The following is a 17583-nucleotide window of genomic DNA, read 5'->3' as shown; positions in this document are numbered from 1 at the left end:
GATATACTAGCTTTGGAGGGGATTCGGTGACGATTCACTAGGCTGATTCCGGAGATGAGGGGGTTACCTTATGATGATGGATTGAGTAGACTGGGTTTTTACTCGTTGGAGTTCAGAAGGATGAGGGGGGATCTTATAGAAACATTTAAAATAATGAAAGGGATAGACAAGATAGAGACAGAGAGGTTGTTTCCACTGGTCGGGGAGACTAGAACTAGGGGGCACAGCCTCAAAATACGGGGGAGCCAATTTAAAACCGAGTTGAGAAGGAATTTCTTCTCCCAGAGGGTTGTGAATCTGTGGAATTCTCTGCCCAAGGAAGCAGTTGAGGCTAGCTCATTGAATGTATTCAAATCACAGATAGATAGATTTTTAACCAATAAGGGAATTAAGGGTTACGGGGAGAGGGCGGGTAAGTGGAGCTGAGTCCACGGCCAGATCAGCCATGATCTTGTTGAATGGCGGAGCAGGCTCGAGGGGCTAGATGGCCTACTCCTGTTCCTAATTCTTATGTTCTTATGCACGGACCTAGTGCGAGCACATATCGCAGTGTGGGCTGGCCTGTACAGCTCCTGGGCCCATGCCCCTTCTGGGCTCCGAACTCACGTCTCTGCTGGGCCCCGCTCTTTCCCCCGCCCCCCCACCGCCCCCCCCCCCCCTCCCCGACCAGAGTTCGAGGTGGATTCTTATTCTGGCCTCTCTGGAGCCAATATCTTCTACTTCCTCCTGTTGCTCGAACAGTAATTTCGTTAATTTTGTGATTAGTAATCGTCTGCGACGGTTCTTGAGTTAAATACCAAATGACACACTTGACATTGGCGGTACCGTTAATGTTCGTTTAATACAGAAGTAGTACGAGACTCGCCACTTATACTTTATAGTTACCCAATAGGTCCCCGGATGATCAGTCTGTCCTAACAGTGTTCCGTCAAGGGTCTCTTCCCTGGTACCTACTTCTGCCGAGTGTTACTCCTAGGTCCTCGCTATGGACTGTACTAACCTGCCTATCTTTATATCCTCCTTTTCATGCCTAACTAGTCGAGTTAGTGCCAGTAAGTCTGAGGTGATCAGGGTCTTTCCTGCTGAAATTGACAGTGCATGCTCGGCCTTTATGTTGGGGGAAATTGGCTCCGCTTTGGCTGCCCAGACCGGTGACCTTATGGCCAGTACTTCCACACCTCCTTTCCCCCCCTCGGGAATTTCAGGATCCACGACTTTTTAATGCTAAGAAACCTGTTTCCGTGCCATTGGAGCCAATCCCTCACATGGTTCTTGTTTAACTCTCAGGACCGGGTGGATTTTCTGCAGCTGATGGTTGATTCTCAAACGACCCACATCAGCTCCGAGAAGCAGAATGGAGCCAGCAATTCGACATACAAAGGTATTGTCAGTGGGAAGCCTCTCATTCCCTTCATCCTTGTTTCTTTCTGTCCCTGAAGTCCTTGTTCCCTATTTATCTCTCTGCTCTCCCCACACCCTACCTGGCTGACCGTTTGGACACGTGATCTGCTCCATAACTCACAGCGAGGGGGTTCTGTGAGAACACTCTGGGGAGGCCTGACTCCTGCTGGGATTGTTTCCTCTCTTGCCCTACTGGGATTTGCCTGGTTTCAGGCCAGTGATTCCCCACCGTCATGGGTCTGAGTTTGGGAACTGGGTAGTGCAGGGAAATCGTAGACACACATTAATCACCCTTGTGTGGCTGTGTACTGGAGTTCCTGTGAGCACGACCTGCACATTAACCCTTTCAATGCTGACTGTCCCTCGTTGCTTTAAGAAATGTCCATTTTTTTCTAACCTCCAAAAGCATAAAAGTAGATTTGAACTGCCATTTTACTTGACGTGTCCTCTTACTAAACTCTAGCTTGTAATCCATTCCACCTACTGTGGATTTTAGTACCCGTACCTAATTTAATACTCCAGGCATGGTTATTGGAAATGTTGAATTAACTGTGGCATTGCATTTTTAAGTAGCTGGTAATAATAATAAATATTTGCATTGAAAACCCAACATTTTAAGCTTCTGTGTTGTAAGGTGAGGTTTGCGGTACAAATTCTGGTTCTTCCGATTCTCTGCAGCTCTGACTGACACCGAGATTCTGGCGCAGGCCATGATCTTTATCTTTGCCGGGTTCGACACCACCAGCAACACATTGTCATATGTGGCGTACAATCTGGCTACTCATCCAGACGTACAGAAGAAACTGCAGCAGGAAATAGATGAGGCCTTTCCCAACAAAGTGAGTCCTTGAGAAGGAATTTGCATTTATATAGCGCCTTTCACGACCTCAGAACAGCCCAAACTCCTTTAGAGACAATGAAGTACTTTTGAAGTGCAGTCAGTGTTATAATGTAAGAAACGCGGCAGCCAATTTTGTGCACAGCAAGTTCCCACAAATAACAGTGTGATAATGATCAGATAAATATTGGCCAGGGAGAACTCCTTTGCTCTTCAAAATCGTGCCATGGGATGTTTTGCATCCACCCGAGAAAGGCAGCTGTTTAATGTCTCATCTGAAAGACGGCACCTCCGACACTGCAGCACTCCCTCAGTATTGCACTGGAGTGTTAACCTGCATTATTGGCCTCGAAGTCCCGGTTCTCTGGTTTCCGCGGGCGCTCGACAGAAAAAGATAAAAAAGATGCACACCTACCTGTTCCTGCTGTGCCCACCAGTGATCCCGGTCCTGAGGCCTCCACTCCCTGCGCATCGCAGTGCGTGCACGTCGGGACGTCCGTATGCTGGAGCTGGAGTCATATGGCAATGGGCAGCCAATCCAGGTACAGTATTTTCTCATTCATAATAATGCGAACTCTGTAAGTAGGAATTCCCATTATTATGATTGAGAAACACACCCACCAACCCCCAACACCAAAACACAAATTAAAAAAATAGAAAAAATACACCACATATTTAAGTTTAATTTAAATTAAAGGTAATAAATATCTTATAAAAAAATATATATTTCTGATTTTTTTCAAGTTTTAAAATTATGGTTTAAAATAAACCAGGCAGGGTATTTAACATTAAAACGCATTTTTTTTTTTTACTATGTTTTTGTATGTTTTAAAACTCTTACGCCTGTAATAGTAGGCTATGCACCTGCTTTTATCAGGCAGAAGAGCTTACGGGACATCCGCTGGGCAAGATATGGGTAAATACCGCAATCTTGCCCATGTGAATGTCCTGGCTGCCGAGATGCGTTGGATCAGTCAAGCCAGAGCTTGACAGGTCGGAAAAGCCGGATTTCAGCGCATGCGAATTGTGCGTTGAAAACCGGCTTTTGTGATGCCTTCCCGTGTCCGTACACACTCCGCACGGACCCGGGGAGGCTGGGATTTCTAGGCTGTTGTGCTTAAGTCTCAGACGTGGGACTTGAAATCACAACCTTGTGACTGAGGTGAGAGAGCTACCAGCTGAGCTATGGCTGAGGCCTAGAGAGCTGGAGTTTACCTATAGGGATTATTTGCTGAGTGCACGCTGGCGATGGAGAAACCTCATCTGCTGGGAGCCCCTATTGGGGAAGATAATGGGCGCGCTGCTTGTGATTTTCCATCCTTTGACTTCAACGTGTGTTCAGAGAATCACCCCCAGGGGCCTTGGTGGCCAAGACAGTGAATGGGGTTCATTTCCTATGGTGTTCCATCACCAGCAGCTGCTCTACTTTCCTGTGACCTTCAAATGTCCACAATGTGGTGAGTTTAGTGTGCTTTGACATCCAGGGAACAGCCAGGAGAGCCGTATGTTATTTCGATCCTGATGATAAGCTCACGTGATGTGAATGACCTCATTTACATTGCATTCCCTGCTGGACAGTGGTGGCCAGCATCCCTGGATCCTCCTCGTTTCATCCTGCTTTTCTGTTCCAGAATGTAACCCCCTCTCCCCCACTCTTTGTTGAGTTATTTTGTTCTTTTCTACCCCCTTCATCCCTAAATAGGTCGCTTCACCCCTCACAGCAAATAGACAATCTGCTCTCGGGCTTTCTGCATTGCTCTGAAATTGGCGAGTATGTTCATTACAAATATAAAGCACTTGATGGTGTTTGCTCTGTTTTGTGCTCACGATGTGTATTGTGTAGTATTTACAGCACAGGAACAGGCCACCTGTCCCGACAGGTCCATGCTCCACACGAGCCTCCTCCCACCTTCTTCATCTCACCCCGTCAACAAATCCTTCTATTCCTTTCTCCCTCACGTGCTGATCTAGCTTATCCTTAAATGTATCTATGCTGTTCATCTCAACCACTCCATGTGGTTGCAAATTCCACATTCTAACCACGTTCTGGGGAAAGAAGTTTCTCCTGAATTCCCTATTGGATTTATTAGTGACTGCCTTGTATTTAGTGTCCCTAGTTCTGGTTTCCCCCACAGTGGAAACGCCTTCTCTGCCAATACACAATAACAGAAAATACCTCTCCTGCTCTATAACAAATTATAACTTTCTGGACGGTCCTGTTCCGTTGCTAAAAGTGTGTTTGTGTGTGAAGGCTCCTCCCACATATGAAGCAGTGATGCAGTTGGAGTACTTGGAAATGGTGATATCGGAAACCCTGCGGCTGTACCCTCCTGCGCCCCGTATAGACCGAGTATGCAAGAAAGATGTCCAGCTCAATGGGGTGACCATTCCAAAGGGAACCGTTGTCATGGTGCCTGCCTATGTCCTGCACCACGATCCGGCGTACTGGCCGGAGCCTGAGGAGTTCAGACCTGAAAGGTACGTAGCAATGGGATTTGTGTTTCCCCGCCCCAAACCCTTCATGGCCTCTGCTGCTACCAGTTGGGGTTTAGTGTAAGCCTCTCTTTATTTGCACGGAAATGACAGGAAAAGAAAGACTTGGAATTATATAGCGCCTTTCATGACCACCGGACATTTCAACGCGCTTTACAGCCACTGTTGTAATGTGGGCAACGCCGCAGCCAATTTGTGCACAGGCAAGCTCCCAGAAACAGCAATGTGATAATGACCAGATAGTCTGTTTTTTGTTAGGTTGATTTGAAGAATAAATATTGGCCAGGATACTGAGGATAACTCCTTGCTTTTCTTCAAAATAGTGCCATGGTTTCTATTACGTACATTTGAGAGAGCAGACTCGGTTTAACGTCTCATTCAAAAGATGGCATCACCGACAGTGCATCGCTCTCTTAGTACTGCACGGGAATGTCAACCTAGATTTATTTTTGTACTCAAATTCCTGGAGTGGGACTTGAACCCACAACCTTCAGCAAAGCCAATAATGTTGATCTATGCAGCCCCCAAAAAATATAGAGTACAATCCAAAGATGTTGTGACCTAGAGTACCGTGTTTTGATCAGACCCTACCTTGAGTACTGTTCAATTCTGATTGCTGAGACGCAAGGGAGACCAAGTACTGGAGGTAAAGCAGAGAAGAGTCTCAACAAAGCTGATGCTAGTGTCTTGAGTTATGACAAAAAACTGGAGAAACTTGGCCACTTCAGCCTTGATGAGGGGCGATCTTATAGAGGTAAATAAGATAGTTAAGTGAATGGAAAATGTAAACCCTGAGTGTTACTTTAATTCGTGAGTGAATATAGATTCAAAGAGTAAAAGGTAGATTTAGGATAGATATTGGCAAATTATAGAATCATAGAATGGTTACAGCACAGAAGGAGGCCATTCGGCCCGTTGAGCCCGTGCCGGCTCTCTGCAAGAGCACCTCAGCCAGTCCCACTCCCCCGCCCTTTCCCCGTGGCCCTGTAATTTTTTTTAACTTTCAGGTACTTATCCAATTGCCTTTTGAAAGCCACGATTGAGTCTGCTTCCACCACCCTTTCAGGCCGTGCATTCCAGATCCTAACCACTCGCTGCGTAAAAAATGTTTTTCCTCACGTCACTTTTGGTTCTTTTTTACGCAAAGTGAACAATGTATGGGATAGAAATCTTGGAATAGTACAGGGCTGTAGAGACAAAATCCTGGATCTTTTTTTTTAAGAAACAATTGGAATCTGCAATGGGAGTTACTTTAAGATCTTACTGAGTACATAAGAACATAAGAAATAGGTGCAGGAGAAGGCCATTTGGCCCCTCGAGCCTGAAACGCCAATCAATAAGATCATGGCTGATCTGATCTTGGCCTCAACTCCACTTCCCTGCCCGCACCCCAAAATCCTGGTCTCCCTTATTATTCAAAAATCTGTCTATTTCCACCTTAAATATATTTAATGACCCAGCGTCTATAGCTCTCTGGGGTAGAGAATTCCAAAGATTCACACCCCTGTGAGAGAAGAAATTAACTCCTCATCTCCGTTTTAAATGGGTGACCCCTTATTCTGAAACTATGCTCCCTAGTTCTGGAATCCCCCACGAGGGAAAACATCCTCTCTGCATCTATCCTGTCAAGCCCCCTCATAATCTTGCACATTTCAATAAGATCACCCCTCATTCTTCTGAACTCCAATGAGTATAGGCCCACCCTGCTCAACCTTTCTTCATAAGACAAAGCCTTCATCTCAGGAATCAACCTAGTGAACTTTCTCTAAACTACCTCCAATGCAAGTATATCCCTCCTTAAATATGGAGACCAAAACTGTACTCCAGGTGTGACCTCACCAATACCCTGTACAGTTGTAGCAGGACTTCTCTGCTTTTATACTCTATCCCCTTTGCAATAAAGGCCAACATTCCATTCGCCTTCTAATTACTTGCTGTACCTGCATACTCACTTTGTGTGTTTCATGCACAAGGACCCCCAGGTTCCTCTGTACTGCAGCATTTTGTAATCTCTCTCTATTTAAATAATAATTTGCTTTTTTATTTTTCCTACCAAAGTGGATAACCTCACATTTTCCATCTGCCAAATTTTTCCCCACTCAGCTTGTCTATATCCCTTTGCAGACTCTTTGTGTCCTCCTCACAACTTGCTTTCTCACCTATCTTTGTATCATCAGAAAATTGGGCTACATTACACTCAGTCCCTTCATCCAAGTCATTAATATAGATTGTAAATAGTTGAGGCCCTGTGGCACCCCACTAGTTACAGTTTGCCAACCTGAAAATGACCCATTTATCCCGACTCTCTGTTTTCTATTAGTTAGCCAATCCTCTATCCATGCTAATCTATTACCCCCAACCCTGTGAGCTCTTGTGCAGTAATCTTTTATGTGGCACCTTATCGAATGCCTTCTGGAAATCTAAATACACCGCATCCACCGGTTTCCCCTTATCCACCCTGCTCGGTACATCCTCAAAGAACTCCAGCAAATTTGTCAAACATGATTTCCCTTTCATAAAACCATGCTGACTCTACTTGTCTGTATTATGATTTTCTAAATTCCCTGCTACTACTTCCTTAATAATGGACTCCAGCATTTTCCCAATGAAAGATGTTAGGCTAACTGGTCTATAGTTTTTTGCTTTCTGTCTCTCTCCTCTCTTAAATAGGGGCGTTACATTTGCGGTTTTTCAATCCGCTGGGATGTCTCCAGAATCCAAGAAATTTTGGTAGTTTACAACCAATGCATCCACTATCTCTGCAGCCACTTCTTTTAAGACCCTAGGATGCAGGCCATCAGGTCCACCTTTAGTCCCATTAGTTTGCCCAGTACTTTTTCTCTAGTGATAGTGACTGTTTTAGGTTCTCCCCTCCCTATAGCTCCTTGATTATCTATTATTGGGATGCTTTTAGTGTCTTCTATCGTGAAGACCAATACAAAATACTTGTTCAAAGCCTCTGCCATTTGACCTTTCCCATTATTCATTTCCCAATCTCATCCTCTAAGGAACCAACGTTTACTTTATCTAATCTCTTCCTTTTTATATACCTGTAGAAGCTCTTACTGTCTGTTTTTATATTTCTTGCCAGTTTAATCTCATAATCTATCCTCTTATTTTTTTTAGAAGTCCTTTGCTGGTTTCTAAAAAATTCCCAATCCTCTGGCCTACCACTAATCTTCACAACATTGTATGCCTTTGTTTTGAATTTGACACCTTAACTTCCTTAGTTAGTCACGAATGAATCATCCTTCTCTTAGAGTTTTTCTTTCTCACTGGATTAGGATTGGATTGGAGCAAATGGCCTTTCTCATCTCTAATGACCAAAGCACAGATTTTCAGTTCTACTTCCTTCTAGATCCTCTTTTCCAAGGGTTCCATACAACCTTGATTTCACATTCAACCGAAAGGCAGAATTTGACAGTGTGAACCAGACAGAGACGGAGATATATTTTAATTAGCAATTAATGTGAATAATCATTATCCTGGAAATTAATGCCAATTTCAAAGTTGTAGAGCTCAATTTGGGCTTATTTTTTCAACCCCTCTGCTCTGTTGTGCAGAGTCACAAGAAGCGGCATTGACGGGTTACCACTGAAGACCTGAGCATGGGTTAACCGGTAGAAGTGACCACCAAAATCGCTCATTCAGTCCCCAAACCTAAATATCATTATTGGCCAGTATGGCACCCGGTTTATTTGCTTTCAGTGTTCGCTGAATAGGAGTCTAATCTGTAAAGTGACCTCATGGCTGTGTTTGCAAAACTCCTCCATTACCTTAAAGACACGATGTCACCTTTCTAAATTGTATTAATGTTGAACCTGATGGCTCAGTGAATAGATACAGTGTGGGTGTTTTTTATTTGACCAAATCAATCGGTATGAGCGGGGCAGTAATGTGATCAGTAGACATCGCGCCACGTTTCTGGCAACATTCGGGCTACTGCCACTTACAGAGGGGCTTACCACTGGGCGGCTGAAGGACCTGCCTGTTCAGCTGGTTGGTCCCTTTTAATATGCAAATTGGGGTCTTGTGACATGCAAAGCACCCTGTTTGCCATTTTATGATAGATCTGCACACAACTGGATGTGAACTGAGGGCAGGAGCAACCTTGGCTGTGTTGCTGCTGTCCACGGTTGATTAGCCTGCCAACACTCCGTGGTCTGGGCTCACACATCAACATTGGCCCCCAGTGGCTGTGGAGCAGCAACTCAGGAAACGTCAGTAAGTGAAGGAGTGGCTGGGACAAAAACACGGTTACTGTTTCAGAGTGTTGTACTCTCCATCCATCTCTCCGATGAACGCGTACTATCTCTAACCGAATTTGACAATGATCTACTTCACTTGTTTTGCCTTTGCCGATATAATTAGGTTCAATAAAGAGGAAAGGGAATCTCGGAATTCTTCTATCTACCTGCCCTTTGGGATGGGCCCTCGGAACTGCATTGGGATGCGATTTGCCCAGCTCGTGATGAGGATGGCACTGGCTTCACTCTTGCAACACCTGACTTTTGTGCCGTGCAAGGAGACACCGGTGAGAATTCTCGAATATGGGAATTATCTGACTGTGTGATTAAATGTTGTGAAGTGGTATTTAGACTTTTGTTTTTGAAGCGAATATCGTGGGAAATTATGAACAATAGCTGATGGATAAATAATGGGATGGAACGGAACCATCCATCTCTCTAGTCAAACCTTCCGGTTGGCCGAATATCACTGTTGCTCTTTCTATTCCAGATCCCATTAGAACTGAATCTGAAAGGACCCATGCATCCTAAAAAACCCATAATCCTGAAGTTAGTGCCTCGAGTGAACAGCGATTCAAAGGAATAAAGCACCCGGACCATGGGGAGCTGAGAAAATATATGGTATTGTGTACATCTCAAACCCAAGATATTTAGGATCTTACATCGCTCACTAACTGAAAATCATAGAAACTTACACAACTCAAATATATAGCATCCTGCATTAATATTTGGGAAACAATGAGGAAACAATGATCAGCATCCGTGATCTATCTCCAGTTGCTAAAATGGTCTGAATTCTAAAGGGATACTATAATACTGATTGTTCAATAGGAAAAATCTGCCCTTCAAAAAAGCTGTCTGAACGATAGAATGTTGCAAAATAATGTATTATTTTTAAACCTTGGATATTGAAATGAATCATTTGTGATTACAAAACTGTTTGGCAATACTATAGATGTTCCTTCATTCCAAAATACTAAATGTTTTCGATGGAAAATATATCTGTAAATGATTTATTAAACTAATTTTACATATGGCTTTTTAAGCAATACTGCCTGTCTTAACAAAATTCAAATAAATTTAAAATCATTGAGTAACACATCCTGTTTTAGCTATTTGTGTCTCAACCAAGTGGTTTATAAATTTGGGCAGCGCAAGTTTGGATTGGCTGTTACGCTTGTGGACAACTGCCTAATTCCTTTCTCGCCCAAATGAGTGTAAACTGGGCCACTAATTCTCTATTGGCAGTGTGTTGCGAGCAGCCGAGGCCAATTTCACCCCCACCCCCACCCATGGAGTTCTTGCTCTTGGCTGTGGAGTCCGGAGCAGGCATCGAGTATGGGATAGGAGCCTGGGTGGTGTTTTTGGTGGAGATGGGGGGTGGGGCCATTTCAGATTGCTTGCACCTACTTCCTAACAGCCAATTAGAGTGACTTTACAAGAGCTGCATTTAAAAAAAGCCTTGTGACTTTTGGAGAATTGAGATGAACATTTCTGGACACAAAGCCAGGGATGTTTAATGAGGCTCCTCTCGTTGCTCCAGTGCCACACTGTGCTATTCCCCCACTGGAGATTTTCAAACTCAGGAATTCAGGAGCTTGAGCGTTAAACCATGACTGCAATAGTTAAATTGAGACGATACAAAACAAAGATTAGTATTTATCGTCATGGCAACCGACACAAAACATGGCATTGATTTCTTTTTCAAATTTGCAGTGAACTCAGCCCAACCATTCTCTCTCCCAGAGTAACTAAACAGATATGGGCAATAAATGCTGGTCTTGCCAGCGACGCCCACATCCTGTGAATTAATTTTAAAAAAAAATAATAATGACATGCCACAAAAAGAAAAACAAAATGCTGGAAACCCTCGGGCTGCAATGTGAGACTGGTGGTTTGGCCCTGGGAACCTTCCAAGAGATTATTTCCAAGGAGTCTTCTGAAACCAAATGATTGCTAGGTTCAACACAATAGATTGTTGCAGTTTTATCAAAATGAACCTCCTACCTTTGTTAAAGAAAGCCTCCCTCTCTTGTAGCTACATTTATCTCCTCACAGAGCTAACCCAAGAGTTTCATAAACATAGTCTGAATGCATGGACTGCTCGCAGAATAGTCGGCAGGATGGATGTTATCTCCCTCTCGCTTTATAAGAACATAAGAAATAGGAGCAGGAGTAGGCCATTTGGCCCCTCGAGTCTGCTGTGCCATTCAATAAGATCATGCATTCTGGAACTCCCTGCCTAAACCTCTCCGTCTCTCTATCTCTCCTCCTATAGGGCTCAAAATTGGCCAGGAGTTGCTCCGTTTTTTTTGGAGCAACTTGATTTTTCTGGAGTATCTTAAAAATCCACATTTTGCACATTCGATTTGCGCCAGTGTAAGTGAGTTAGTTAGGATTTTTTTAGTTTAGTTTAGTTTTGTCAAAAGGGGGCGTTACCAGACACCTACACCGTTTTGGCCATTTTAAGCCAGTTTGGACAGCTAATAGTTGCTCCAAACTAACTTAGGCCAGCTTATGTGGCCACTTGTGGCTGCTTGTGAGAACCCTTGCGGAGAGTTAAGAAATCAGTGCAGGTAGGTACATCGGAGGCCAGCAGAACTTAATGACTTGAGTAAAGAATGTGAATAGATCAAACAGCTATATAGGACATCATATGACAAACTTCGCAAAGTTAATTTACTATACAACAGAAGCATACATGGGAGCTTAAACTACAAAAACAAAAGAAGTAAAAGATAGTTGAATTAAATTGCCCTAACCTCACAACTAATTTAAACAACTATTTGTTTGCAATGATTATATGGGCCAAAATTGAGTCCATATTATCTAAATAAAGTCTACTTCAATAAATATGAAATTCTCTCAGTGTTCCTCTGTCACTTATGTTCTTCTTTCACAATATTCTTTCACAATACCACCAGGTGAATAGGCTTGAAAAATGGTCACCACTATTCACAAGGGACAAAACATATTTACATAATTTTAAAAAAATATCCAAATAAAAAATAGAAGTACCTCCTGCTCGTAATTCTTATGTTCTCCCAGCCGCCTAAGCTCATCCACCACCAGCCCACCCCTTACAAACAACACTACCTCCCGGGGTCAGGGATCAGACCCTCCAGGATCAGAACAGCACCTGGGATCAGAGATGGACACGTCTGGGGATCAAATCTTCCCGAGAGGTCGGGCATCAGAACCCCCTACCCTTGGTGATCGAATCCACCCTGCGGTTCGGAATTCTCCCTCCCATCCCCGCCGCCCCGGCTTGGGCCCCACACCAACCTGCTTGTTGTGATCTTCTATCCAGTGTCCCTCTGCCACCTCCCCACCACCTCCCCCCCCCCCCCCCACATCGCCCCCCCCCCGACCTGAAGCAAGATTGTCAATCTTCAGCCCGGGAAGGCAGCGGGCCAGCCTGTGCGGGAGGCCACTCGGCCTGGGATAGGGGCGGGACACACAGAGATGCTGGGGGGGGGCGAGGAACTACTGCGCATGCGCGCACACTCCAATGTGTGGAGAGCTGCCGACATTATTTTTGACGCAGGGCCCTAGCTCCGCCCCGGAATTGACTGGCCCACGTTACGTGAGGACCTGGGAGAGGCCGGCCCATCGTGCAAAGTGGGGAGGATTTTTTCCAGCGCACTTCTCATTCTAGAAAAGCAGAGCAAGTAGGGTGAGTGAGACAGAAAAAGGCAGGGGCCAAATTTGAGCCCATCAGATGCTCCTTAAAACCTACCTCTTTGACCAAGTTTTTGGTCATCTGCCGGAATTTCTTCTTCTGTGCCTTGGTGTCAAATTTTTGTCTTGTAACACTCCTGTGAAGCGCCTTGGGATGTTTTACTATGTTAAAGGCGCTATATAAATACAAGTTGTTCTTCTGCTTTTGTGGCCCCTGTACACCCTGTGAAAGAGGACCGAGAAAAGTGGAACATGTTCTGCTCATGAACATAAACTCTCAGGACTTTCTGTGGCTAGTGATGATTGCCAATAATGCCCCCTCCACACTGTCACGGACCCTGCAAAAAGGTATGATACTCACGATGATTTTTTAGCTTACTTCATCCAGCCCAGACGTGCTTAGTTATATTTATCACACATCCAGTGGTAAAATGGCTGCAAGTCAAGTGTAAACACGTTGTTGGCTCCCCTTTAGTATTTCAGAATAGTTTGAAGTTTTAGTGGATCATTCAGTCATTCTCTCACAGGGTGGGCAATCAGGTCCAATCATTTAACCCTTCCCTTCATCTATTGTTACCTGAACAAAAATAGACCAGCGAGCATTCCCCCAGGAAAGATCAATAATCCTGATAGCTTGCTCTGCTGTCTAGTCAACTGCAGTAAAACTCCAGGTTCTGCTAGACTGAGTATAAAGCAAAGGTGATCACAGATTCTCAACATACATTAAAAGATAAAGCAATGTGCCAGTTTTAATTGCAAAACAACCTTGGAAGTTTAGCCAACAGCTGATGTATTTCCTTACAAAATGGTGTCCACTGGGACTGGGGTTGTTATTTTACCCGGCAACCGGCAACAAGCTCCATTCTTTAGTGAGAGGTTTGATTGGGTCAGACCATGGGCTCATTAATATCTTGAGTGTGTACTCCAACTCCTCCCTCTGACGTTCTGTAACGTGCCAGAATGTCTTTGTTAAACACGAGCAGTTTCTCCAAACAGCAACGAGTTAGTGCAAAGCAAAGTTACTGCAAATGCTGGAAATCAGAAGCCAAAAAAACAGAAAATGCTGGAGAAACACAATGGGTCAGTCATAATCTGCGGAGACAACCGACACGTTAATTTTTTGGGGGGCCTGTATCCTTCTTCAAAACTGAAAGTTAGAGGAGGAGAGGCATATTGATACAATTAGACAAAAGTGAGGAGGGGAGAAAGCCTGACTTGAAAAAAATTAGACAAGCCCAGAGAGGAATCATGAGTGGAATAATATAACATGGAATCAAGGGATATGGAGGTAGTGCAGGCAAGTGGAGTTGAGGTAGAAGATCAGCCATGATCTCATTGAATGGCCGAACTGGCTTGAGAGGCCCAATGGCCAACTCCTCCTATTTCTTATGTAATCTGAGCCAAGTAATGGACAGAAACATTGTCATTAAAAAGTCAAAGGCCGTGTCTTGACCTCACTCCTAAGCGCCAGGTCCCTGGTGGTGGGCTCTTGCTCCGCCCCCCCAACTCCCCCTTTCCTTTTTCCTGATTTGTTTAATAAGCTTTTTATCCCTTTATTTTGCAGTGTTGAAGAAGGGCAGGAGCCGGGACTGCCGACTGTCCGTTCTCTGGCTCACCTGCTGCGTGTTTGCAACTTCCTCCCGTTTGCTTCAAGTTTCCAGCAGTCGCAGTATTTTGCTTTTTAATTTGTGATCTTGTTCTCTTTGGATTCCAGCCTGTCTGCCAGATGCAACAACAGCCTCTCTATTTCAAGCGTTATAACCCAGTGAGACGCAAGGCCCATTTCAATAATGATACTCCGAGAAAACCCTGCAATGTCCTTTCATACTTTGGCCGACCTCCCACACTCCCCCCCCACCCCCCAGCGACCGTGTCCATCGCTGCAATGATGTTCATTGTGTTTGGATGGAGAAGGAAGGGAAGGTGAACATCTGGTTGAGCTTTGAGTATTTCCAACGGTTTACACATTACAGTGACTTTACGTTACTGTGCTTCCTAAATCCTGTGTCAGGAGAATCATCTCCATCTGGTGCTCTCCCCTTTTTACATTGGTGATCTTCAGAGACCAGCTGGGCTGTGCTGAGACCCGATCGCTCGGCGCTGTGTGATATAACTTCCCAGAAAAGTCGGGTTACTCAATGAAACGGTTGAAGCCAAAAATCTCATCATTTCGGAATTAAATTTGCATCTCGCTTAAGAACAAAATCCTACAAAATGTTGCTTTTATTTTGCATTCTTGTCCCTCGCTGACCATGTCAATCTGCTCTGCAGTATACTTTTATTTCCTTATTAATCCTTCTACACATGCACATTCGGCATTTTTACCTTCCAGTGAAATTGTTCGGAAGAGAGGATGCTCGCCACGGCTCTCAGCTGTCAAATGTTGTCCTTTTTAAACTACCGGGAAGGATCTGGGCCTTGTTGCACTCTTCCCCATGTGTCGCTGCCACACTTGTCCTGTAACCACCTCCCACTGCATTGTCCAAGGCCCCAAACACTCCTTCCATGTGAGATGGCAAATTACATGTACTTCCTCTGATCAATTACACTGAATTAACTGCTCACAGTGTGGTCTCCTCTGCACTGGGGAGACCGAACATAGATTAAGGGTTCACAAGTGTGACAATCAGCTCCCTGTGCCGCACTACTTTAACTGCCCCTCCCATTCCTGCTCTGACCTCTCACCCTTTGCCTTTGTTCACTTCTGGCCAAGCTCAGTGCAAGTGTCAGGAGCAGTATCCCCTGGGCACTCTGCAACCCTTCAGTAACTTAGGACCTTGGCTACAGCCTCTATTGTCCATTGTTTTAATTCCAGAGCTGTATACAAATAATTTTTTCCTCTCCTTTTTTCTCAATTTTCCTCCATCTTTTCACCCAAGGCTGGGCCTCTTCCTAACCTAGCCGCTTACACAATGCGGGGTAATTTTAATTTTTGGTGATGGTGTGAAATGTGCGATATCAGATTGGCTGACGGTTATGCAACTCTCCCGTCATTCGAATGAGGCGTTAAACCGAGGCCCGTCTGCTCTCTCAGATAGACATAAAAGATCCCATGGCAATACTCCGAAGACCAGGATAGCTATCGCTGGCATCTTGGCCAAAAGTTATTCCTCAATCAACTGGAGCAGATTATCTGACCATTTATCACATTGCTGTTTGTGGGAGCTTGCTGTGTGGAAATTGGCTGCTGCGTTTCCTTACATTAAAATAGTGACTACACTTCAAAAGTACTTAATTGGCTGTAAAGCACTTTGGGACATCCTGAGGGCGTGAAAGGCACTATATAAATGCAACTTTTCTTGTCTTTCTTCTCCCAATTGCTAGTTTCCATTGGAGAGATAGAATCGTCCATTCTGCACTATCGCACAAAGTCAAGATCTATCCCACAGAGCGCCAATGTCCTCGAGCAGTTTCCTTGTTTACATTGCCCCCACAGGAGGTCTTAATCCAACACTAGATCTGTGGCATTGTTCCTTATAGCTCAGGTTGCTTAGGAGTGCAGGAACAGAGAGAGAATTCGGCATTTCACACTGGCTGCACTCCTCTAATGTAAAAATGCCTCAGCTCTCTCTGACAGAGACAGGGGACGAGATTGACCTCGGCAGAGGCGTGGCTGTCAAACTGCAGTAGAGCTGAATCAACCAGCAGGCCTTTTCCTGCCCATCATCTTTGTATGTTTATATGTCCTTAAACCTGCCGCTATCATATCGAGGGGTTGCCAACCCTCCAGGATTGCCCTGGAATCTCCAGGAATTAAAGATTATCATAGAATCATAGAACTTTACAGCACAGAAGGAGGCCTTTTCGACCCATCGTGTTCGCGCCAGTCAATAAGAGTCTATCCAGCCTGATCCCACTTTCCAGCTCTTGGTCCGTAGCCTTGTAGGTTACAGCACTTCAAGTGCGCATCCAAGTACTTTTTAAATGTGGTGAGGGTTTCTGCCTCTACCACCCTTTCAGGCAGTGAGTTCAAGACCCCCACAACACTCTGCATGAAGAAATTTCCCCTCAAATCCCCTCTAAGCCTTCTACCAATTACTTTAAATTTATGCCCCCTGGTTGTTGACCCCTCTGCTAAGGGAAATAGGCGCTTTCTATCCACTATATCTAGGCGCCTCAATTTTATACACCTCAATGAAGTCTCCCCTCAGTCTCCTCTGTTCCAAGGAAAACAAACACAGCCTATCCAATCTGTCCTCATAGCTAAGATTCTCCACTCACGGCAACATCCTCGTAAATCTCCTCTGTACCCTCTCCAGTGCAATCACATCCTTTCTGTATGCGGTGACCAGAACTGCATGCAGTACTCCAGCTGTGGCCTAAACAGTGTTTTATACAGTTGAAGCATAACCCCCCTGTATTCTATGCCTCGGCTAATCAAGGCAAACATTCCGTATACCTTCTTAGCCACCTTATCTACCTGGCCTGCTAGCTACTTAAGGCCCGACATCGGTGAGGTGGGAGTTCGTGGTCGAGAGGCGGAGCGGGGAGATCGAGGCGGCCTACTTAAGGCCCGACATCGGTGAGGCGGGAGTTCGTGGTCGAGAGGCCTACCAGTGCAACTGCAGCAGGGAGGCAAAAAAGAAGTAGAAAGAAATCAAAAGGTGACGTCACAGCCAAGGGGGTAAGTGATTGGCTGGTGATTGGTGAGTAGCTTTTCTTTTTTCTTTTCTACATCAGTAGGTAACCTTTAGCATTGTTGTTGCCAATTTAAGTTAATCTAAGGGTTAAGTCATGGCAGGAGAGCTCGGACACATGTTATGCTCCTCCTGTACTATGTGGGAAGTCAGGGATGCTTCCAGTGTCCCTGACGACTATGTGTGTGGGCAGTGTATCCGCTTCCAGCTCCTGACGGACCGCATTGCGGAACTGGAGCTGCGGGTGGATTCACTCTGGAGCATGCACGATGCTGAGAATGACGTG

The 17583-nt window shown here is 44.9% G+C and overlaps 1 protein-coding gene across 1 annotated transcript in view; it reads left to right on the top strand.

Moving 5' to 3' along the window:
• LOC139281238 (cytochrome P450 3A30-like) overlaps positions 1 to 10060 on the top strand; it is a 48010-nt gene extending 37950 nt beyond the window's left edge. The window contains exons 9-13 of the mRNA XM_070901291.1: positions 1288 to 1381; positions 2080 to 2240; positions 4491 to 4717; positions 9104 to 9266; positions 9470 to 10060. Coding sequence (XP_070757392.1) covers positions 1288 to 1381; positions 2080 to 2240; positions 4491 to 4717; positions 9104 to 9266; positions 9470 to 9565 — 741 coding nt within the window. The 3' untranslated portion in view covers positions 9566 to 10060. The remainder of the gene's footprint in view (positions 1 to 1287; positions 1382 to 2079; positions 2241 to 4490; positions 4718 to 9103; positions 9267 to 9469) is intronic.
• The last annotated feature ends 7523 nt before the right edge of the window (positions 10061 to 17583 follow it).

Source organism: Pristiophorus japonicus, chromosome 15 (genome assembly GCF_044704955.1).
Source record: "Pristiophorus japonicus isolate sPriJap1 chromosome 15, sPriJap1.hap1, whole genome shotgun sequence".
Lineage (NCBI taxonomy): Eukaryota > Metazoa > Chordata > Chondrichthyes > Pristiophoridae > Pristiophorus > Pristiophorus japonicus.
This window is presented reverse-complemented; position numbering and strand designations above follow the sequence as displayed.